At 35.6% G+C, this 24,187-nt stretch overlaps 1 protein-coding gene across 2 annotated transcripts in view; it reads left to right on the forward strand.

Annotated features, from left to right (window-relative positions):
- CCDC178 (coiled-coil domain containing 178) overlaps nt 1–24,187 on the forward strand; it is a 239,951-nt gene that overhangs the window by 937 nt on the left and 214,827 nt on the right. For both annotated transcript variants that reach the window (XM_079943528.1, XM_079943530.1), the window contains exons 2-3: nt 4,801–4,890; nt 13,570–13,709. In XM_079943528.1, the coding sequence (XP_079799654.1) occupies nt 4,875–4,890; nt 13,570–13,709 (156 nt within the window). In that variant the 5' untranslated portion in view covers nt 4,801–4,874. The remainder of the gene's footprint in view (nt 1–4,800; nt 4,891–13,569; nt 13,710–24,187) is intronic.

Consider the following 24,187-nt stretch of genomic DNA (forward strand, 5'->3'; position numbering starts at 1 on the left):
TCTCTTTAAATCTTTTGCCCATTTTTAAATTGGGTTATTAGTCTTTTTCTGTTCTTGAGTCATAATAATTCTTTATATCTTTTAGAAACTAGACCTTTATTAGATATGTGATTTATGAATGTTTTTGCTCACAGTAGGGGTTGTGTTTTCTCTTTTTGGGGGAGTTTATGTGAGTTTTTAAAAATTGAGCTACAGTTGATGTACAGTGTTTCAGGTGTACAGCAAAGTAATTCAGTTATTTTCACTTTCTTGACAGTGTCCTTTGCAGCACAAAAATTTTTATTTTCATGAAGCCATTTAATTTTTTAAATTGCTTGTTCCTTTGATGTCATATTTACCCCTTCATTTTCTTATAAGAGTTTTATAGTTTTAGCTCTTGCATTTAAGTTTATGATCCATTATGAGTTAATTTTTGTACATGGTTTGAGGTAGAAATCAAAATTCATTCTTTTACATTCATATATTCAGTACTATCTGTTGATAAAAAGACTATTCTTTTCTCATTGAATAGTCTTTGCACCCTTATAAAATTCAACTGACCGTAAATATGGGTTTATATCAGGAATCTCACTTCTATTTCATTGATCTACATGTTTGTCCTTATGCCAGTACCACACCATCTTGATTATTTAGATTTGTAATAATTTTTGAAATCAGGAAGTATGATTCCTCCAACTTTGCTCTTCTTTTTCAATATTATTTCAGCTAATCTGGGTCCCTGGCATTTCCATGTTATTTTTAGGGTCAGTTTGAGAATTTCTGAAAAACAGCAACAACAAAAAGCTGCTGGAATTTGATAGAAATTGCACTGAACCTATAGATCAATTTGAAGAGTTTTGGTGTCTTAACAAAATTGTCTTAGAATCCACTAATACAGGATATTTTTCTATTTATTTAGGTATTTAATTTTTTCAACAGTTTTGTAGATTCTAGTGAAACTTGTTTAACCAAACAAGTCTTGCACTTCTTTTGTTAATTTTATTCCTAAATATTTTATTCTTTTTGATGCCTTTATTAAATTGTATTTTGGCTGCCTTTAATTTTCTTGCCTAATGACTCTGGCTCCAATCTTCAGAACAGTATTGAATAAAAGTGGCAAAGTGTAGCTATGATTATCTTTTTCCTGATCTTAGGGGAAAAACTTCATTCTTTCCTGTAATATCTGATGTTAGCTGTGGCTTTTTCACCTTTGTGAAGGAAGTTTCCTACTGTTCCTATTTTGATGAGTGTTTTTATCATGAATGGGATTGAATTTTGTCAAACACTTTTTCTACATCTATTGAAATGTGTGGTTAGTATTGCATTGATTGACTTTCATACGTTGAAACATTTCTGGAATACATCTCACTTGGACATGATGTATAATTCTTTTTATATGCCACTAGATTTGGTTTGGTAGTATTTTTGAGGATCCATGTGCATAAGGAAATATTTTGTGTATAATTTTATTTTCTTATAATATTTTGTCTGATTTTGCTGTCAGGATAATATGGGGCTCATAGAATGAGTTGGCAAGTGTTCTCTCCTCTTCTGTATAATTTTTGGCAAAGTTAAAGAAGCATCAGTGAGGCATTCTTTAAATATTTGGTGATATTCACCAGTGAAGCCATTTGGCCAAGGCCTTTTCTTTGTGGGAGGATTTATTATTACTGATTTAATTTCTTTACTTGTTATAGTTCTGTTCAGATTTTCTGTTTTTTCTTGAGTCAATTTTGATAGCTAGTAGCTTTCTAAGAATTTGTTCATTTCGTCCAGGTTATCTAATTTATTGGTAGAATCTTGTTTATAGTATTCCCTTATAAACCACTCTGTAAGATAGTAATACCCTTCTTTCATTCTTGGTTTTAGTACTTGGAGTACTGTCTTTTGTTTTGTGTTCCCTTGGTTAGTACTCATGGGAGAAATGGCTACTCAGGTCCTTTGCCCATTTTATAATCAGATTATTTGTTTTACTGCTGGTGAATTGTATGAATTCCTTGTGTATTTTGGATATTAACCCCTTATCAGATATATGGTGTGCAAATATTTTCTCCCATTCTATAGGTTGCCTTTTCATTATGTTGATTGTTTCTTTTGCTGTACAGAAGCTTTTTTATTTATTTATATATATATTTTTAACTTTTTATCATTTATTTATTATTGGTTGTGTTGGGTCTTTGTTGCTGTGTGCAGGCTTTCTCTAGTTGCGTTGAACGGGAGCTACTCTTTGTTGCAGTGCACGGGCTTCTCATTGTGGTGGCTTCTTGTTGTGGAGCACGGGCCCTAGGCACGCGGGCCTCAGTAGTTGTGGCACATGGGCTCAGTAGTTTGTCACACGGGCTTAGTTGCTCTGTGGCATGTGAGATCTTCTCAGACCAGGGATCGAACCCATGTCCCCAGCATTGGCAGGTGGATTCTTAAGCACTGCACCACCAGGGAAGTCCCTGTGCAGAAGCTTTTTAGCTTGATGTAGTCCCATTTGTTGATTTTGTTTTAGTTGGTTGTGTTTTTGGTGTCATAGCCAAAAGGTCCTTACAAGAACAATGTCAAGGAGCTTTTTCCCTGTGCTTTCTTTTAGGAATTTTATGATTTCAGGTCTTACTTTTAAGTCTTTAATCCATTTCAAGTTAATTTCTGTGAGTGATGTAAGATAGGACTCCAGTTTCATTCTTTTGTATGTAAATATCCAGTTTTCCCAGCAACATTTATTGAAGAGATTATCCTTTCCTCATTGAGTAGTTTTGGCTCCCTTGTCAAATATTAATTGATTGTATATGCATGGGTTTATTTCTGGATTCTCTGTTTTGTTCCACTGATCTATGTGTCTGTTTTCATGCCAGTATCATATTGTTTTGACTGTTAGAGCTTTGTAACACAGTTTGAAATAAGGAAGTGTGATGCCTCTAGCTGTATTCTTCTTTGTCAAGATTGCTTTGGCTATTAGGAGTCTTTTGATGTTCCAAATGAATTTTAGGATTTAAAAAAAAATTTCTGTGAGAAATGCTATTGGAATTTTGATAAGAATTGAATTGAATGGACATTTTAACAATATTTACTCTTCTCATCCATGAAGAGTAACTCTTTCCATTTGTTTGTGTTCTTCAATCTCTTTCATCAGTATCTTACAGTTTTTGGTATATAGATGTTTCAATTCTGTGGTGAAATTTATTCCTAAGCATTTTGTTCTTTTCATGCTATTGTAAATGAGACTGTTTTGTCTGATGTAAATATATATGAGGTCATAAGATATATATATATGATCAGCTACCTCTGATATCTTTTGGTTTCCATTTGCATGGAATATCTTTTTTCATCCCTTCACTTTGAGCCTCTATGTGCCCTTAAAGCTGAAATGAGTCTCTTGTAATAGGATATATATATATATATATAGTTGAGTCTTGTTTTTTTTATAATTTGCTCAACTACTCTGTGCCTTTTGATTGGAGAGTTTAATTCATTTACATTCAAAGTGATTATTGATAGGTAAGGATTTCCTAATGGCATCTTGTTGATTGTTTTCTACCTGTTTTGTAGTTCCTTTGTTCATTTCTTCCTCTCGCTATCTTCCTTATCGAATATAGCGGTATACTCTGACTCCCTTCTTTTTTTCTTTTGTGTATCTGTAATACTATAGGTTTTTGCTTTGTGGTTACCTTAAGGCTTAAATGAAACATTTTATAGATATAACAGTCTGTTTGGAGCTGATAGCATCTAAATTTCAATCACATACAAAATCTCTGCCCTTTTATACCCCACCCTCCACATTTTGTGTTTTTGATGTCACAATTTACATCTTTTATATTTGGTATCTATTAATAAATTACTGCAGTTATAGCTATTTTAGTACTTTTGCCCTTTAACTTTTATACTAGGGTTAAGTGATTAATATACCACTGGAGTATTCTACATTTGAATATATACTTACTTTTACTGATGTGTTTTATATTTTTATGTTTGTGTGTTGCTAATTTGTGTTCTTTTAACTTGAAGAATTCCTTTCAGCATTTCTTGTAAAGAAAGTCAAATGATGATGAACTCCCTCAGCTCTTGTTTGGGAAACTCTTTCTCCTTCAATTCTGAAGGACAACTTTGCCAGCAAAGAAGCTGAGGTCCTCTGCAGAGCAGGCCACTGTAAAGCATGATCACTGCTGCTGCATGACTGATACTGGTAGCCTCTGCCATTCTTCCTTGTGCCAAGCCATCTTTATACTTCTCAGCTTTGCTGATCTCTGCGTGGGATGAAACCAAAGATGGTCCTTTGTGCAGTGCCCCAAAAGGATGGGGAAGCTGGTTGCTCACCCTTTCCTAGTGAGAGGAACTATTTCAGACCAGAGAGTTACCTCTTGGCACTGAGCAGTGTGGACCTAGGGGATGGGATAATGCAGACAAAATGAAACTGTCTTCCTTTCTTTTTTGTGTGGTTATTCTCTGTTGTTGTTGTTCCACTGTGTTGCTGAAGTTTTTTAAGTGGACTCTTGAGCTCTCCCAGAGCTATTTTTGTTTGTGGATAGCTGTCTAATTGTTGAAGTTTGTTGGATGGAGCCTAGGGTCTCCTACCCCACCATTTTGGTGATGTCACTCTGGATGATCTCTCTGCTTTTAACAGCTGCATGCTATTTTGAATACCTTCTTGTGAGAGTTAAGCCAAATGAAAATCACGGAAAACATCTAAAGATATTCTACTGTGGGTTTTGTTTAATATCAATATTTTAGTTGCTTTTTCAAGGACAGCACTTTCACAACATAGTTTTGTACATTATTTTGCTTATTTTAAAAATGAATATTAACTGTTCACTGAAATTTTTGTTTTCTTTTAAAAAGATAATGCCACATCACAAGCTTTGGTTTTATTTGGTGCCCCTAAGGAAGCTGTTGAGATTATTCATGAAAATAAAATGACAAATACTGAAGGTAAGGACTGAATCTAAATTGTATAATAACCTATATAAGCTATATTTATATTCACTCATTAGTTTGTAATGTCAGTATTAAATTTTTATTAAGAAATACACTGTAAATATCATTAATAGTTAACAGAGTAATGATATATAAGAATATAATATTTTAATAAATTTTATTAATAGTATATTGCTAATTAAAATTTGGTTCATAAGAATTGTTTACAATTTCAGAAATGTATGAATTTTTGAAATAAACATTTTCTTTATCCTTCATGCCAGGACTGGCAAGTGCTAGAAGCTTTCTAGTTCATTGAGGATATGTTTCTTAGAAGAAAAAGAATAAGGACTAATGTTTTTGGTGTGTGAAATCCAGAATTAAAAATTGTTCATTGAAAATCCATGAAACATTAGCTCAGAAAGTGTTTCTGGTATCTTATGTTGTAAGAAGTAGAAAGAGATGATGAAATGTATACATTTTATGTATAGAGTTTCATATTTGTTTCTTCTCAGATCATTCTGGTGGAGAACTCCATATTTATTAAAATATTTAATCTAAATTTTGGTAAATCTCTGCTCTGCAGGTTGTTAGTTTGACAGGATAAAATTGGTATAAGTTACCCTTCTGATTATTTATCTATTTCTGTTCAATAGAAATCTTGAATAGAATTTTAATGTTCTGGCTTAGAGTTTATTGCCCAATGTTAGGTATGGGCCACAGTTAGTTTTAGACAAATTTTTTAAAATATCAAATTATTGATTTATTAACCAATTAATTCAAGACACTGGAATATACATGTGCTATTAGGGTGCAGAGATATTTAAGAAATGATTCTTATATGGAATGTATAATCTTGCAAGCCAAATAAAATATAATTATACACCAATTAGTACAACACAATAGAAATGGATGGTTGTATAGAGTAACAACAAAGATGACACAAAGTATTTAAAAGGTTTGCAGCCAATTCCAGTTTGTGACCATGGGGTTTCCCCACCACTAAGCCATTCTTGGACACCAGCTGGGTGTCCTACAATTCAGCTCAATCCTAACATCAGCTACCCAGAGATAGTGTCAGATCCCATAGGTTAAGGGCTTAGTCCTACAAGTCTACCCCTTGCCCCACTTCAGATGCCAGTCAAAAGCCCAGTTTGTCACCTGTGCTTCTGACCAACCACTATAGATTGGTGGTTCCAATTACACCCCTCCCTGCCTTGGTTTTGAGTAATCTGCTAGAGTGGCTCACAGAACTCAGAGAAACATTTTATTTAGTAGATCACTGGTTTATTATAAAAGGATATAACTCAGCAACAGCAGATGGAAGAGATGCGTAAGGCGAGATATGGAGGAAGGGCACAGAGCTTACATGTCCTCTCGAAGTGTGCTGGTCTCCCCAAATCTTCATGTGTTCACCAGCCTAGAAGCTCTCCGATGATCCCTGTCCTTTGAGTTTTTATGGAGTCTACGTTACATGGGCAAGATTGATTAAATCATTGGCCATTGGCTATTGATGCACCCTCCAGCCCCTCTCCCCTCCCTAGAGGTCGGGGCGGGACTGAAAGTTCCAACTCTGTAATCACAAGATTGGTTCTCCTGAGTCCCCATCCTTAGGTGGGGTCTGAAAGTCACCTCATTAACATAACAAAGGACACTTTCATTGCTCTCATCAGTTAGGAAATTACAAGGGTTTTAGGAACTCTGTGCTACAAACACATGAAGACCAAATATATATCGCTTATTCTAAATCACAGTATCACAGTAGTGTATGACAAATGAATACTGTGGACAAGAATCTTTAGTGTTTCGAGTAACACCAGTTTGTATGGCCTCTAAGAATTAAGAGGATTGTTAATGGATAAGGACGGATTTGAACTGAATCTTGAAGGATGTATTTGTATATGAAAAGAAACGTGAGGAGGGAAATTAAGCAAGAGCCACAGAATGAGTCAAATAATGTGATGAAATAACACAAAATACGGAAAAAATAGATTACTTTGACTATAGCATAGGAAAGATTCAGAAATTTAAAGATAATTGGTTAAAGTAAAGCTAGAAATGATTGAGGGGCAGTCAAGAAGCATTTTGAATTTCAGGCTCAAAAGTGTGAACTTCATTATTGCTCAGTCTCTGGTCCTATATAGATTCAATTGGAGATATTATGTTACCAAATTCTTTTCTTGAAAGTATGAGTCTGAGTGCACTATGCAGAATTATTTGGTTACAGAAGGAAATATGGAAACTATTCACCTAAACAAATAAGCTGCTGGATAGTTCTCCAGAAAAGATAGGTTTATTTGGGGTCAGCAGATTTGGGGTGTGAAACCACAATGAGCCATGTGCAAGTTCCCCCAAGGCAAGAGAAGGAGAACTCTTTTATATAAGGGAAAAGGAAGTTGGGAGGGCTATAGTAAACAAGGAGCCCATGGCTTTTCATTGGCTGAGTCCTTGCCAGGAAGGAAGAGGAGTCCTCCTTCTTGTTGGGCTCTGTTATCATCGCAGGGTGTGAGAACTCTCCCTGCTGGTCTCTTGACTCTAATTGAGGTTTCTGTTTATTAATTGCTATAAAAATGATTATCTTATTATGGTTTGTGCTTAAGGTAATAAGGGTTTGATCTATGAATGATAAACAGATATGAAAGATAGGAATTAAAGAGATTACAAAGGAATTGTTAAGATTTGGTAAACCGACTGGGTATATTGTTACAGGAACTTGAAAAGGAGGATTCAACAATGGTTTAACTGTTGCAAACTTTGATAACGGGAACAGAGAAGTAAGAAAGGAAAGGAATGGAATGAAGATGAATTTAGTTTTAGGAATACTGGCTTTGCGAATGGGTTTGGTCCTTTTAAGACTACCTCTGGCTTGCTGTCCTTGACAAAGTCCAAATGTTTAATACCAAATATATTGGAGATGGGCCTGAAACCGAAATTTTCATCTTGGTATGTCTTTACTCTCTCATCAGTCTTTTATTTGCCAAATAGTTCCTGATTATTGACTCTGTGCCAGACACCATGCTCACTGCTTGGAATGTATCAGATCCCTGCCACCCTGCCACCTCCCTCTGTACATCTCTGTAATCTTCTCCAGCTCTATATCTGGTCATACAAATGTGCTCATTTTCCTCTGTAGCCTTTCTGACTTTGGCATTTTAGTTTACTGATGTCATGAATTTATTTCCTTGTTTGTGGTATATCAGTTTCTCAAAGAGTACATTCTAATTTTACATTCCCATACTGCATAGGATCTAGCAAGTCCATCCTTCCCTTCCTTACATTCAGTGCTAGGCTTGGGCTCTAGGAAGGACAGGTTTTGGAATACATTTGGCAAGGAGTTCAGTGTAAAGTTAAGTCTAAAGATGTTTACTTAGGAGTCAAGCACTCAGAGGAGATGACTAAGGGAGAGAATATAAAGGGGAAAGATTATTTCTTACCAAGTAGTCATGATTAAGGAATATGAGGAGAAATAGGCAATGAGGAAGTAAAAGAAAGCTATTAAAGAAGAACATTTCAAAGAAGTATTTTCTACTATATTCTGTATAATGAGTTAAAAGAGAAGGAGAGTGGTACAAGGTTATTGAATTCTGTCACTAGGGAATGGCTGGTGGTCTTTGTAATCAAACAAATTTGTTGAGGTAAAATTTAAGTATAATAAAATCTACTCATTTTAAGTATACAGTTCAATGACTTGACAAATGTATACATCCATTTAACCACCGTCTTAAACAGGATATAGATACTCGTTTCAGAAAGTTCATTCATGTTCTTTGTGGTCACTGTCTCTTCACTCCACCCCTCATATCCACTGATATGATTTTAGTTTTAACATTTAAAAATTTTAAATAAGTGGAATCATTCCATTTGTGCTCTTTTGTGTCCAGTTTCTTTCAAAGACTCAGAAAGAGGTCTGTGAGATTCATCCATGTTGTTGAATATATTAGTAGTTTCAATGTTGCATATATTAGTAGTTGTTCATTTTATTACTCGGTATTATTCCCTTGCATGAGTGCTGTATAGTTTATCTATTCAACCATTGATGGAAATTTGGGATTTTCTAATTTGGGGCTATTATAAATAAAGCTGTTATGAATATTTACACACAAGTTTTTTTATAGATGGATTTTTATTTATCTTGGGTAAATACATAGAAGTGGAATGCTGAGTCATATGATAAGTGTATGCATAACTTTTATAAGAAATTGCCAAACTATTTTCCAAAAGTCATTTACAGTTCCACCAGCAATATATGAGTTATAGTTGTTCTATATCCTCACTAATATTGGCTTTGCCAGTCTTTCAAATTTTAGGCATTCTAGTGATTGTGAAGTTGTACTGCACTGTTAATTAAATTTGCATTTTTCTGATGATTAATGAAGCTGAGCATCTTTTTACATGCTTATTAGTCATTTGTGTATTGTCTTTTGGAAGATTCCAAGTCTTATGCCCATTCTTTAGTGGGTTGTCTTCCTATAGAAGTTGTAAATTTTCTCTGCACATTCCAGATATAAATCATTTGTTGGATATATACATGTTTTCTCCCACTCTCTTGCTTGTTGTTTCATTGTTTCATATTGTAGTATCTTTTTGAGGCATGATGAATGTTTTGACTTTGATGAAGTCAAATTTATTTTTTTAATGTTTCTCTCTCCCCTCCCTTCCTTCCTTCTTTCTTGCCTGTATTTTAAAAATACTTTTCTATTATGTCCTGGCCTATATTGTTTCTGATGGCAAATATAGCAGTTATTCATATCCATGTCCCCTATATGTAATGTGTCCTTTTGTTATCTGGCTGCTTTACAGATTTCCTCTTCAATTGGTTTTCAGCAGTTTGGCTATGATGTTCCCAGACATAGTTCTCTTTATATTTTAATTGTATGAGATTTGTTGAGCTTCTTGGATGTGTGAATTGATGTTTTTCATCAAAGTTTGAAAATTTTTTGGCTGTTATTCTGTTATTTTTCACTCCAAATTTCATTCTCCTCTTCTTGCAGAACCTCAACTTCACATGTGTTGGACTGATGGATTTTTTCCTACAATTCCTTGAGGATCTGTTCTTTTTTGTTCATTTTTCTTTCTCTTCTTCAGATTGGATAATTTTTTAAAATTTATTTTATTTGTTTATTTTTGGCTGCATTGGGTCTTCGTTGCTGCACCTGGGCTTTCTCTAGTTGCGGCGAGTGGGGGCTTCTCGTTGTAGGACACAAGCTCTGGGCATGCAGGCTTCAGTAGTTGTGGCACACGGGCTCAGTAGTTGTGGCTCGCGGGCTCTAGAGCACAGGCTCAGTAGTTGTGGTGCACAGGCTTCATTGCTCTGCGGTATGTGAGATCTTCCCGGAGCAGGGCTCGAACCTGTGTCCTCTGCACTGGCAGGCGGACCCTCAACCACTGCGCCACAACAGAAGTCTCTAGATTGGATAATTTTTATCAATTAATCGGCCCATTCATTCTTTACTCAGGGAAAGGTCTCCTTCTCCCTTCCCCCACCCCCAGTGTATAACAAAACTAAAAGGAACTTTGTTTTTCACAAAAAAAGTTAAAGGTACTTTCTGTTTATCACACAGAGGCTTTGCAAGGAGAAGAAATTATTGCTAAACTTAAGAGCACTAGCTTATTCTACATTTTGGGAAGAAAATCAAGATGTTAAAAGGGATAATCAAATGTGGAAAAGAAATCTGTGTTCAGATAAGTTTTTTACTCAGAGTGCTGAAGTCAGATAAAGGAATGATACAGTAACTGGGGTGATGGATGTAAAGGAATTACATATTAAAATCAGAAGAGAAGGAAGGATGGTAGTGATAAAATCTTAAATTATTGGGCCTGTGTGAGTAAATTATGTAAGAATCAAGTTCATCGAGCAAGGAGAGTTGACAGTTAATGAACATAAACTGCCATTTGCCCACACAATCAGGCTGACGGTATTTTTTCTCAAACGAAAGTTTCATGTTGCAGTCTCAACAAACCTCAGCTCTGGCCTAGGTCCAGCAGGATCTTGCCCTTATGCATTGATTCTGAGCGAGGAAATTGGAGTTGGGCAGATTTTTAGAGCGAGTGAGTGTCCTGCCTGAGCTTAATTCTTGAAATACTCACCCTGATCCTTTGTGCACAGGCTTCATGAGGAGGAGCTCTATCCATTTGTGTTTAACTGAAACTGTGGCTTCATTGTATCATGGAATTTTAGGTGAAAATGATCTTATATAACACCCTGCCAACTAGTTCATTTATTCAGTGAGAAATCTGAGGTTAGCAACTGAGTAGTTTTAGCTTAAAAAAGCACAGTTACTTATCAGTCAAGTTGAAAAATGAGTGACCATGGACACCTAGTTTTGTGACCTAAGTGTATCTATAATGTAGGCAAAATTAAAAAGAAGTGGAAAGGAAAGTTTTAACTTACACTGTGCATGTATTAGAATAAAGCAGTAATAAGAACTCCTGAATTCTTGTTCTTTCTTGTGCTGCTTGTGATGCCATGTCTTCTATAGACTTTCAGTGCAAAATTTAACTTCACAGTATTTCATTTTCCCCACTTAACCATATGTAAAATGTTAATCCTAAACCATGGAGTGTGGTGGAAATTAATTAATACTCACCTAGTAGGTTGAGAATGGCACACGTAGAAAAATGTTAAATGAGTCATTGCTATCCTTGTTTTCTCCACATTTAATGAAGCAAAACAATGCTTTTGAGTATAAGGGCAACTGCCTGGTTGCTAAATGTGCTATATTAAAACCTTATTTCTTGGGGAAGGGCAACATGCCCTTATCAGGACGTTTGGATAAGAGATTAATGTGTACTTTTTACCAGCTTATTTTTTGGTCCTTTGTTACAGAGATGAAAAAAACTATATATATATATATATATATATATATATATATATATATATATATATATCTGTATGAACTAAAGAGGTAAAATGGAATATAGCACAAAAAAAGTCATACTGAGTATATGCGTTCACTATGGTCAAAACATAGTAAAATACAGTAGAATATCAGCATTGATATCTTGAAGGAAAATTTGAATTTCAAAAACAAGTGATATGTGAAACTTTTGAGAGGTGCCCTGAAATATATTTTAAGAACTGCTTCTCTTTATTTTGCCACATTTAAAAAAATATAAAAACAACCTTCATGGTATTGCTTACACTCTAAAGCCAGAGAGATATAGTTCAAGTCCCAGCTCTCCCACATCCCAGCTCTGTGGAATAGGGCACTTTATATAACCTCTCTAAGCTTTGATTTCCTCACATGTGAAATCAAGAGAATAATCTCATTTCATAAGATTGTTGTGAGGATTAAATAATATGTGGCATCAAACATACTTAGCACAGGGCTTCCCTGGTGGCGCAGTGGTTGAGAGTCCGCCTGCCGATGCAGGGGACGCAGGTTCGTACCCCGGTCCGGGAAGATCCCACATGCCGCGGAGCGGCTGGGCCCGTGAGCCATGGCCGCTGAGCCTGCGCGTCCGGAGCCTGTGCTCTGCAACAGGAGAGCCCACAACAGCGAGAGGCCCGCGTACCGCAAAAAAAGAAACAAAAAACAAAACTTAAAACAGTTCCATGTTTGACACATATTTTAGTGTTCAAAAATGTTTATATATATATATATTTCTATATGGGCTATTATTTTATATATGGGATAGAGTAAACACTTATAAATTAAACACATGCCATTTTGACAGAGATTGCATTTTTGGAGGAGGATATTATGAGATATCATTTAAAGATATTTAAAAGATTGCAGTTTAAATGAAGCTATCTAAAATATTTACCATCTCTATGTGTTGACATTGAAACAAAAGGCACAGACTGGAGGCAACAGCGTTACTCTGTGTTCCTCAAGGTTAACTGCAATGAGGACATCAGACTGTTCTCGTTGAGGCACTGAGCCTATTCTGTGTCTTGCATTTAAGATCAGTGATTGCAGCTGTAATCCAGACCAGTAGAGTTCTTAGAGGCAGAAGACTGCAAGTAAGCACTTTGGTGGAGTCTTCACGGACAACATTGCTGTGCTTCTGTAACCTTCAGTTGATTCGGAACATGCCAGGATTAGAATCACTGAGGCACATCAGACTGAGTGGATTTTATGATGAGTACAACTTGAATGCCATAGTGAGCACATCAGTCACTCTTCACATAAGACTTCAATTTTTAGAGATGGAAGGTAGAAAATGAGGTTATTGTGAGGACGATAGGGACCTGCTTTTACTTTTTTTTCAGCAAGAGAAACCATGCTGGATTTAAGGAAGAACTTCTTCAATGCCTGAGTGGTTAGATATTATTTACATTGGAACATGTGGGGTCTCTAAGGGGAGAATTTAAAATACATGTCAAAGTCATTTTTTAAGTGATTCAGGATCTATTTAGAAAAATGGATTAACTGGTTTCTACCTTTTTTCTTTATTTTTTCATGATGCTGTGGAACACTTTAACTTTTTAACTTGCTTGAAGTTTTATTCTTGCTTCTTAGATTTATTTTTATTTGTTACCGTTTAAGTTATAAATGATCATTTTATTTTAGCTTTCAGATTATTTGAAGCTTAATTCTATAATTCTCTGACATTTATCAATCTGTTGATTAAAGAAAATTTGAGTGTTAGTACTAGTAAAGCAGAATACTTTTTGTACATTCTGAACATCAGGGTTTACTATTCTGTATATGACTGTGAACTGATGTCCTCTGTCTGCTTTATCTTTAGGGGTGAATGCAGGCATTTACTTTAGCCACCCATGCCGACGTAAAAGCTGTGCTTTAGTAAACATCCCAGCACCATGTGTCAACAAAGTGATTTCACACATTGAAGATGTGGAGTCTAAAATACAGAAGCATCTGAAAAAGGTAAGTGATAATTAACATGCTAACATTTTTGTAAGCTCTATAAGGCCTATAAGTGTCTGTTACTTAAAGAACCCGGGGAATTATTATTTTTTTTAATGATTCTTGGACTACTTTATAGAATCTTGGCTCAGTTACATAATTTACTAATCTAGACATGTTTTTGATAGTGTCATTTCAGAAGGGTGAAATGACCTTATTAAATAGATTTTTTTTTCCCTACGTGTTTGTTCTTTATCCACAGGCAATCATGCTAAGTAGTAATTTCCATAGCCAACTTGACTAGTAAATAAATAGCATTTACATCCTTTTTAGGGACACTAAACTGATTAGATGATTAGCTGAGTACATTGGTGTATAAAAGGACAGAATGCCCTCTTTAATGAGTTATTTTGTTCTAAAGAAATACTCAACAGGTCTGTTAAAAGAGAATATAATGATTCTTCCTTTGTCTTTTTAAACTGATGAAGTTTGCCTTTATTATTCTGAAGGGAGTTCAATCTTGAAATTACTGAAACTTTCAGTTATTTTCAAAGGATGATTTAGGAATGATTAAAAAACCTTCTCATACATTTTATTAATATTATGTTTCTAAGCAATTAATGCACAACTACGCTGCCCAAACAGGAAGATAAGTTTGTCAGAGATTTGTGCTATTTCCCTTCCTTCACCGCTGTTACTGGATCTGGCTCTGAGAGAGTTCTGATGGGCCCTCATCATGCTTGATCTAGGGTGTAGTTTCCTTCCAGAGGCATTAGAGTGCCGTCTTTAAGATCACAGCCCTTAGAGCCATATATTCTGTGAACTTAGATGGGAATCGTGATAATAATTTTGTGTTAGATAAAGTGCTAGCATATGATATTAGCTATGTGTATTGTTATTTCTACAATATTATTTATATCATTCTGTATTAGTATTATATTTATCTCTGTTGCTTTTTTGTTTCCCCAAACCAGAATACCCCTTCACAGAATGCTTCGCAGGTCACAGGTCTAATGGTGGCGTGGGCCTTGAAGAGTATATTAAATAGATAGAAGAGAATTAATATTAATTAATATGATACACATCACATGTGTTTTAATTAACAATTATGCATGTTGTTAAAAATGATGAAAATAGATTAATAGGTATTTTAATAAACAATTATAGTAACTGTACTATAATAGCTATTATAAACCATTGTAATAACTCAAAACTGTTGTTGAATTGTTAATGTTATGTCTAACTGATAGATGGGGAAATAATAATTTAAAGTAGTTGAGAGTCTTGTTCAAGGTCATGACAGAATTGGGATTTGAACACACTCCCTCTTTAACAAAGCCCATGTTCATTACCCAATCCTGCTTGGGATTCTGAGCAGTTAATGAACTGTTAAACACTATGGATAATGCGCCAGCTAAAATATTACCTTAGATAAAAGTAATTCACAAAATAAGCTAAGATATTTTATAGCTTATCTTCAGGAAAACTGAAAAACCAGCCTTTTTGTGTAAATATATTATGTAAATGAGCCAGCTGCTATTAAGTTTGTTCATCCACTCATAGACGTTTAACTGCAATTCTGAATCTTGAAAAGAAAATTTTTCAGAGTAGAGTTACTGTGAACATTTTATCTATACTCCTTTTTGCAAAGAATGAGAAGACATGGAAAAATGATGGAAATAATCACCTGGATAACTTCCTATACAAATAAGAGTTTTGGTTTTATTTTTCTTCCACCTGATTCTCCCAGACTCCTAGAATAGAGATAGTTTTATTTAATTTGGAATGATCTCTACTAAATTGAAAATTTCTTCTGCATTTGATCAATATAAGTCATTAAGATGCTACTATGATTTAAAAGAATGGCTTAGAGAGAAAGTATTTAGAAATCATTCTTTAAAATATAAAGAATATATTGTACAATAATAATAACTGTATCATTAATAACAATGATAATAAAGATAATGTTTATTAAGTGCTTACTGTATATCATAGGCTGTATTAAACAATTAATATGCATGATTTTATTGAATCTTTATGGAAACCTTGTGAGGTAGAAAGTGCCATTATCCCCAATTATGGATGAGGAAAATGATTGCAAAGGTTGATTTCTCCTTTCTCCCAGAGCTAGCATCCACACTACAGATACACACTAGGTGTATCTGAGACCTATGACCACTCTGTTCACCACTGTACTGAGTCACCTCTATGCCTGAAGGTATGTCAGCTATGAGGACCCAATAACATGAATGTTAAAATGCTTATACTTGGAAAACGTTGCTTTGCTTACACCATTTTGTATCCGTTTTTAACTCCGAAACCTAATGTTTGATCATCTGACCTTCTTGACCAAATACTTTGAGTTCTCTCATTCTGTTAATTCTATTTCATTTGAAACTTCAAACCTGACACATCTACCATTTCCCATTCTATCATACCCATTTTCTTTTACTTCCTTGCCTAACCAGTTCATCTCTTAAAACACTCACCAATTGGTATATTTGGTCCTTTACTTCTTTATCCTGCCGTCCTTTCAGTCTGACAAAGTGCCAAATCTAATGAGCTCTCTCTGATGGTCAGCCATCTTCACTCCTACACCCAGGCGGCTGAATAGTGATGGAGAGCATTACACAATAATCCAAATCTGAGATATTATGCACTCATGGTTTCCAGCCTCAATGGGACCTCTCATAGTGCTCTGATATTATTCTATTTGTCAATCAGAACTTTCCCTAGTATTCTTTGGTGGCTACTCTAGTCCTCTCTTTTGTTCAGGTTTCCAAATCCTCCACCTCACTACTCAGTCATCTCTTACTTCCCGAAGAAAATAGGAGATAAAATAACAGAAATGCCTCAAACCCCTGTTATCTCACCTATGCACGTCCTTGAATTCCACAAACATAATTCCCTTTGTCCTTCCATGGAAGATTCCCCCCCCACACACAATGGCTCTCCCTTCACCTGTGTTCTGTCTTGTGCCTTTGCAAGGATCTTGTTCCATCAGGCGTTGTTCCAACCATCCTGTGTTCCAAATCTCCTTTTTTATTAACTCACTCCTGTCAACGTTTAAAATATTGACATTTGTCCTGTTTTCAAGAAATTTTTTCATCCCATACATCCCTTTAAATATATCCCCTTTTCACTTTCTCTTCTCATTCCGTGAGACATCTGAAAAGAGTTGCCTAAATTTACTATTTCTGATCCCTCACCTCTCAGTTACCCATTTATTCATTGCAATCTGTATTTGGTCCTCATTATTCTAATGAAAATATCTTCAGAAAAATAACCACTGTTTTTTCTGTTATCTATTGCTACAAGCGTGTGCACGTGCACACACACACAAACACACACACTCTAAAACTTCCTGGCTAGAAGAAGCATTTATTTGGTTACCATTGAGCAGTTTGTTCTGGGCTCAGCTGGATAATTTTGTTGGTTCTTGCCTGGGGCCGATCATGTGGCTGCACATATCTGCTAAGTCAACTGGAAATAGAGATAAGAATGGCCTCGCTCACATGCCTGGTGGTTGGGAGAGTATTTTAAGAGGACAAATCTCAATGGGTAAGTGCTTAGTAAAGCTTTGCTTGTGTTATGTTTGCTCAAGTCCCACTGGCCAAAGCCAAGCCTATAATCAGTCCCCCTGTTAATCCAGTAGAGTATTAGAGAAAATGTGGATGCCAGGAGACATGATTCTTTGGGAACTATTTATGTAGCAATCTATTAGCTAGTCCATTGGCAACATGATGAACCGTCCATCCAAATGCAAACTATAATCACCAGCTCTCCAAAAGTTTTATTCCATAATGGTATCATGCAGACGTCCATGGTCACACATACTGCAAAAGATCTGACGCAGGCAGTATTTCTTAGGTGCATCTTCTTTTTGACCCAGAAATATATGAATTAAAATGAGAAGTTAAATACTGTTCCTGCATACTTAGCATACAGAATCATCACAAAAAACATTCTCATTTACATAAGGGGAGGAATGAAAGGCACATAGCTTTCACTAATGCATAAAATTTTGAAATTTATCAGAGCACATGATGTTAGGTCTACCACACCTGGAACCAAGGAATGTTTCTTGGTTTAGGACTCAGTTCTGCTTCCTGGGAATAGTTTCTGAATTTGTTGTTCTCCTTGTCTCTTTCATCTACTATCAGAGCTCTTTGCTCTTTGATTTTCATAATAGACCTGAATAGCTATCTCAGGCTTTTTCCTGTATTAGTCTGCTCATGCTGCCATAACAAAATACCATAGACCTGGTGGCTTAAACAACAGAAATTTATTTTCTCACAGTTCTTCTAGAGGCTGGAAGTCCAAGGTCAAGGTGCTGTCAGTGTTGGGTTCTATTGGGGAATCTCTTCCTGGTTTGTAACCAGCCTCCTTCTCATTGTGTCCCCACATGGCCTTTCCTCTGTGTCCATATGTTGAGAGAGAGCTCTGGTGTCTCTTCCCCTTCTTATAAGAACACAGGTGTTATTGTATTAGGACCCCACCCTTGTGACATCATTTAACTTTATCTGCTAATATAGTCACATTGGAGATTAAGGCTTCAACATACGAATTTTGGGGGCAGACAGCTCAGTCCATAACACTGCCATAATAAGCTGGAAGCTCAGAAGCTTTTTTGTATTTTGAACTCTCTCTTGTTTTTTAGGCCAAAATGTTTCAATTCTCCTAAGAACTTCAGGGTTTCATATTAATCTCATTGGGTTTAACCCCACAACTTAAAAGCTGTGGCCATATTCTTTTTTTTTTTTATTTAACATAATTTCTTTTAGTTAGGTAATTTTTTATATTCTCCTAAATAGTATTGGTTTTTTAAAATAAACTTTATTTTAGAACAGATTGAGACATCTAGAAAAATTGGGATGATGATACAGAGATTTCATATATACTTACATTGCATAATCTCTTACATTAGTGCAGTACATTTGTAGTATGGTACATTTGTTGTAATTAATGAACCAATATTTGTACATTATTACTAACTGTAGTTCATACTTTATTTTAATTTCTTTAGGCTTATTTGAGATGAAATTCACGTAACATAAAATTAACCGTTTTAAAGTGAACAACTTGGCAGCATTTAGTACATTTGCAAAGTTGTGCTGTCACCACTTCTATCTAGTTCTAGGACATTTTCACCACTGCAAAATAAAGCCTCACACACATTAAAGATTTAATCCTCATTTAGCTCTCTACTCTGGCCTGGCAACCACACTCTGCTTTCTATTTCTATGTATTTACCTTTTCTGGAGTTTTTGTATAAAGGAAATCATACGTGATCTTTTGTGTCTGGCTTCTCTTGCTTAGCATAACATTTTCAGGTTCATCTGCATTGCACCATGTATCAGTACTTCCTTTTTTATGGCTTAATAATATTCCACTGTATGTATATACGACAATTTCTTTAACTGTTCATCTGTTAATGGACATTTGGGTTGTTTCTACCTTTTGTCTATTGTAAATATGGCTGAAATGACCTTCATATACAAGGATTTATTTGAGCACCTGTTTTCAATTCTTTTGGGTATATACCTAGGGGTAGAATTACTTTGTCATATGGTAGTTGTATGTTTAACTTATTGAGAACCACCAAACTCTTCTTCATAGCTCAAATATTTTTGTTCTTGAGTTGTGAGAGTTCTTTATATATTTTGGATTACTAGACCCTAATCAAATATATGATTTGTGAACATTTTCTCCAGTTACGTAGGTTGTCTCACTTTCTTGATCATGTTCCCTGATGTACAAAAGTTTTTAATTTTGACGAAGTTCAGTTTATCTGTTTTTTCTTTTGTTGCTCATGCTTTTGTTGTCATATCTAAGAATTCATTACCAAATCCCAGGTGATGAAGATTGACCTTTATGTTTTCTTCTTTGAGTTTTATGGTTTTAGCACTTATATTTAAATCTTTGATACATTTTACGTATAGGAGACATGTATATCCTTGGAGTCAATGGTAAGATAATGGTGGATTAAAAATGACTACCCTCCTCCTTTATACCTCCTTCCATTGACAGTCTATTCTCTCAACCTTTAAACATAGACTGGACTTGTGACTTGTTTTGAACAAATATGTCAGAAGAAATGTCATATAACTGCTAAGCAAAGTATCAAGAAGCCTTGAAGCTTCCGCTTTCACTCTCTTGCTGCTGTAAGTTCCCCAGGTAAAGAAGCATAATCTAGCCTCTTTGAGGATGAATGACCAAGTAGAGAGACAGACCCAACTCACAGCAAGCACAAACCATCAGACTTTTGAGTGAAGTTGTTTTGAACAATTCTATCCTAGTCAAGCTGCCAGATGACTGCATTAGTTTGAGGTCACATTAGTGACCATAAAAACCACACAGCTGAGCCCATCTTACATGGTGACTCACAAAATTATGAGCAAATAAAACGGGGAATATTTATAGCCACTAAGTTTAAGAGTGGCTTATTATGCAGCAGTAACTTATGCATTGTTGAATACGACACTGAAATGTACAGGCACCTGTGCGTATACACCACATTAAAGTGAGTAAAATGGAAAATTTTATTCTGTGTAGTGTTGAAAATGAAACTGTTGACCACTTTCTCCTTCTGGAAAAATCCCATTTCTATTTTTTTTTTTAAATGTCTTTTGCTAACTTGACTCTAACAGGCTTTATTCCTATTTTGGTAGATATTCCCTCCAGTCTGTATGGCAGATCATTTTTCCTCTGACCATATTGAAAATACTCGTGCTCCCCAGACATGTCCTCTTCTCATTTTACTCTCCCTTTGGATAATACCATTTGAATGTATGTTATTTTATTTATGTACTGTATGCTTATACCAATTTGAGATTCCCAGCTCAGATTTCACTTTTTTTATAAGACCCGTATACCCAATGCCTACTGAACATCTTTTTATATATATCTTTGAAGCACCTCAAATTCAAAACATATGAAAGTAGTTATTTCTTTCTTCTGTGTTCCCAGGTACAATTAAAGGAACATTATTCACCCAGTAACCTAAGCCAGAAAGTTGATTAATTATAATGACTGTTCACTTTTCCTTTATATACAATTACTAATTTTTTGGTTTTTTAAATTTAATTTTATTTTTTATACAGCAGGCTCTTATTATTATCTATTTTATACATATTAGTGTATATATGTCAATCCCAATCTCCCAATTCATCACACCACCACCACCACCCGCCCTGCTCTCCCCTCCTTGGTGTCCATACATTTGTTCTCTACATCTGTGTCTCTGTTTCTACCTTGAAAACCAGTTCATCTGTAGCATTTTTCTAGATTCCGCATATATGCGTGAATATATGATGTTTGTTTTTCTCTTTCTGACTTACTTCACTCTGTATGACAGACTCTAGGTCCATCCATGTCTCTACAAAGGACCCAATTTTGTTCCTTTCTATGGCTAAGTAATATTCGTTGTATATATGTACCACATCTTCTTTATCCATTCGTCTGTTGATGGGCATTTAGGTTGCTTCCATGACCTGGCTATTGTAAATAGTACTGCAGTGAACATTGGGGTGCATGTGTCTTTTTGAATTACGGTTTTCGCTGGGTATATGCCCAGTAGTGGGATTGCTGGGTCATATGGTAGTTCTTTTTCTAGTTTTTTAAGGAACCTTCATACTGTTCTCCATAGTGGCTGTATCAGTTTACATTCCCACCAACAGTGCAAGAGGGTTCCCTTTTCTCCACACCCTCTCCAGCATTTGTTGTTTGTAGATTTTCTGATGATGCCCATTCTAACTGGTGTGAGGTGATACCTCATTGTAGTTTTGATTTGCATTTCTCTAATAATTAGTGCTGTTGAGCAGCTTTTTATGTGCCTCTTGGCCATCTGAATGTCTTCTTTGGAGTAATGTCTATGTCTTCTGCCCATTTTTTGATTGGTTGTATTTTGTTTAATACTGAGCTGCATGGAGAATGTTTTGTAGTAAGAATCAACCAATTACAGCCCATGGGCCAACTTCAGCCCAAAGCCTGAATTTGTAATGCCAATGAGCTTAGAATGGTGTTAACATTTTTAAGGTTTGTAAAGAAAAACAGAAAAGAGCATGTAGCCTGTTGATCTATAAAGAGTAAATATTATATGCTTTTGAAAAACAATATTGAGCTGCATGAGCTGTTTATATATTTTGGAGATTAATCCTTCGTGCGTTGATTCATTTGCGAATATTTCCTCCCATTCTTAGGGTGTCTTTTCGTCTTGTTTATGGTTTCCTTTGCAGTGCAAAAGCATTTAAGTTTCATTAGGTCCCATTTGTTTATTTTTATTATTATTATTTTTTGCGGTGCGCGGGCCTCTCACTGTTGTGGCCTCTCCCGCTGCGGAGCACAGGCTCCAGACACACAGGCCCAGCGGCCATGGCTCATGGGCCCGTCCGCTCTGTGGCATGTGGGATCCTCCCGGACTGGGGCACGAACCCGTGTCCCCTGCATTGGCAGGTGGACTCTCAACCACTGTGCCACCAGGGAACCCCCCCCCCCATTTTGTTTTTATTTCCATTACTCTGGGAAGTGGATCAAAAAAGATCTTGCTGTCATTTATGTCAAAGAGTGTTCTTCCTATATTTTCCACTAAGAGTTTTATAGTGTCCAGTCTTACATTTAGGTCTCTAATCCATTTTGAGTTTATTTTTGTGTGTGGTGTTAGGGAGTGTTCTAATTTCATTCTTTTAAATGTAGCTGTCCAGTTTTCCAAGCACCACTTATTGAACAGGTTGTCTTTTCTCCATTGGATATTCTTGCCTCCTTTGTCATAGATTAAGTGACCATAGGTGCATGGGTTTACCTCTGAGCTTTCTATCCTGTTCCATTGATCTATGTTTCTGTTTTTGTGCCAGTACCATAGTGTCTTGATTACCGTAGCTTTGTAGTATAGGCTGAAGTTGGGGAGCATGATTCCTCCAGCTCCATTTTTCTTTTTCAAGATTGCTTTGGCTATTCGTAGTCTTCTGTGTTTTCATACAAATTGTAATATTTTTTCTTCTAATTCTGTGAGAATACCATTGGTAATTTGATAGGGATTGCTTTGAATCTGTAGATTACTTTGGGTAGTATAGTCATTTTCACAATGTTGATTCTTCCAATCCAAGAGCGTGGTATATCGCTCCATCAGTTTCTATCATCTTTAATTTCTTTCATCACTGTCTTCTAGCTTTCTGCATACAGGTCTTTTGTCTCCTTAGGAAGGTTTATTCCTAGGTACTTTAATCTTTTTGTTGCAATGGTAAATGGGAGTGTTTCCTTAATTTCTCTTTCAGATTTTTCATTGTTAGTGTATAGGAATGCAAGAGATTTCTGTGCATTAATTTTGTATCCTGCTACTTTGCCAAATTCATTGATTAGCTCTAGTACTTTTCTGGTAGCATATTTAGGATTCTCTATGTATAGGATCATGTCATCTGCAAACAATGACAGCTTTACTTCTTCTTTTCTGATTTGTATTCCTTTTATTTCTTTTTCTTCTCTGACTGCCATGGCTAGGACTTCCAAAGCTATGTTGAATAATAGTGGCGAGAGTGGGCATCTTTGTATTGTTCCTGATCTTAGAGGAAATGCTTTCAGTATTTCACCATTGAGAATGATATTGGCTTTGGGTTTGTCATATATGGCCTTTATTATGTTGAGGTAGGTTCCCTCTATGCCCACTCTCTGGAGAGTTTTTATCATAAATGGGTGTTGAATTTTGTCAAAAGCTATTTCTGCATCTATTGAGATGATCTTATGGTTTTTATTCTTCAGTTTGTTAATAAGTTGTATCACATTGATTGATTTGTGTATATTGAAAAATCCTTGCATTCCTGCGATAAATCCCACTTGATCATGGTCTGTGATCCTTTTAATGTATTGTTGGATTCTGTTTGCTAGTATTTTGTTGAGGATTTTTGCCTCTATATTCATCAATGATACTGGTCTGTAATTTTCTTTTTTTGTAGTATTGTTGTCTGGTTTTGGTATCAGAGTGTTGGTGGCCTCGTAGAATGAGTTTGAGAGTGTTCCTTCCTCTGCAATTTTTTGAAAGAGTTTGAGAAGGATGGGTGTTAGCTCTTCTCTAAATGTTTGGTAGAATTCACCTGTGAAGCCATCTGGTCCTGGACTTGTGTTTGTTGGAAGATTTTTAATTACAGTTTCAATTTCATTACCTGTGATTGTTCTGTTCATATTTTCTAATTCTTCCTGGTTCAGTCTTGGTAGGTTATAATTTTCTAAGAATTTGTCCATTTCTTCCAGGTCGTCCATTTTATTGGCATAGAGTTGCTTGTAGTAGTCTCTTATGATGCTGTGTATTTCTGCGGTGTCCGTTGGAACTTCTCCTTTTTCATTTCTAATTTTATTGATTTGATTCCTCTCCCTCATTTTCTTGATAAGTCTGGCTAAAGGTTTATCAATTTTGTTTATCTTCCCAAAGAACCAGCTTTTAGCTTTATTTATCTTTCTTACTGTTTCCTTTGTTTCTGTTTCATTTATTTCTGCTCTGATTTTTGTGA

This window comes from Stenella coeruleoalba (assembly GCF_951394435.1).
Source record: "Stenella coeruleoalba genome assembly, chromosome: 14".
Lineage (NCBI taxonomy): Eukaryota > Metazoa > Chordata > Mammalia > Artiodactyla > Delphinidae > Stenella > Stenella coeruleoalba.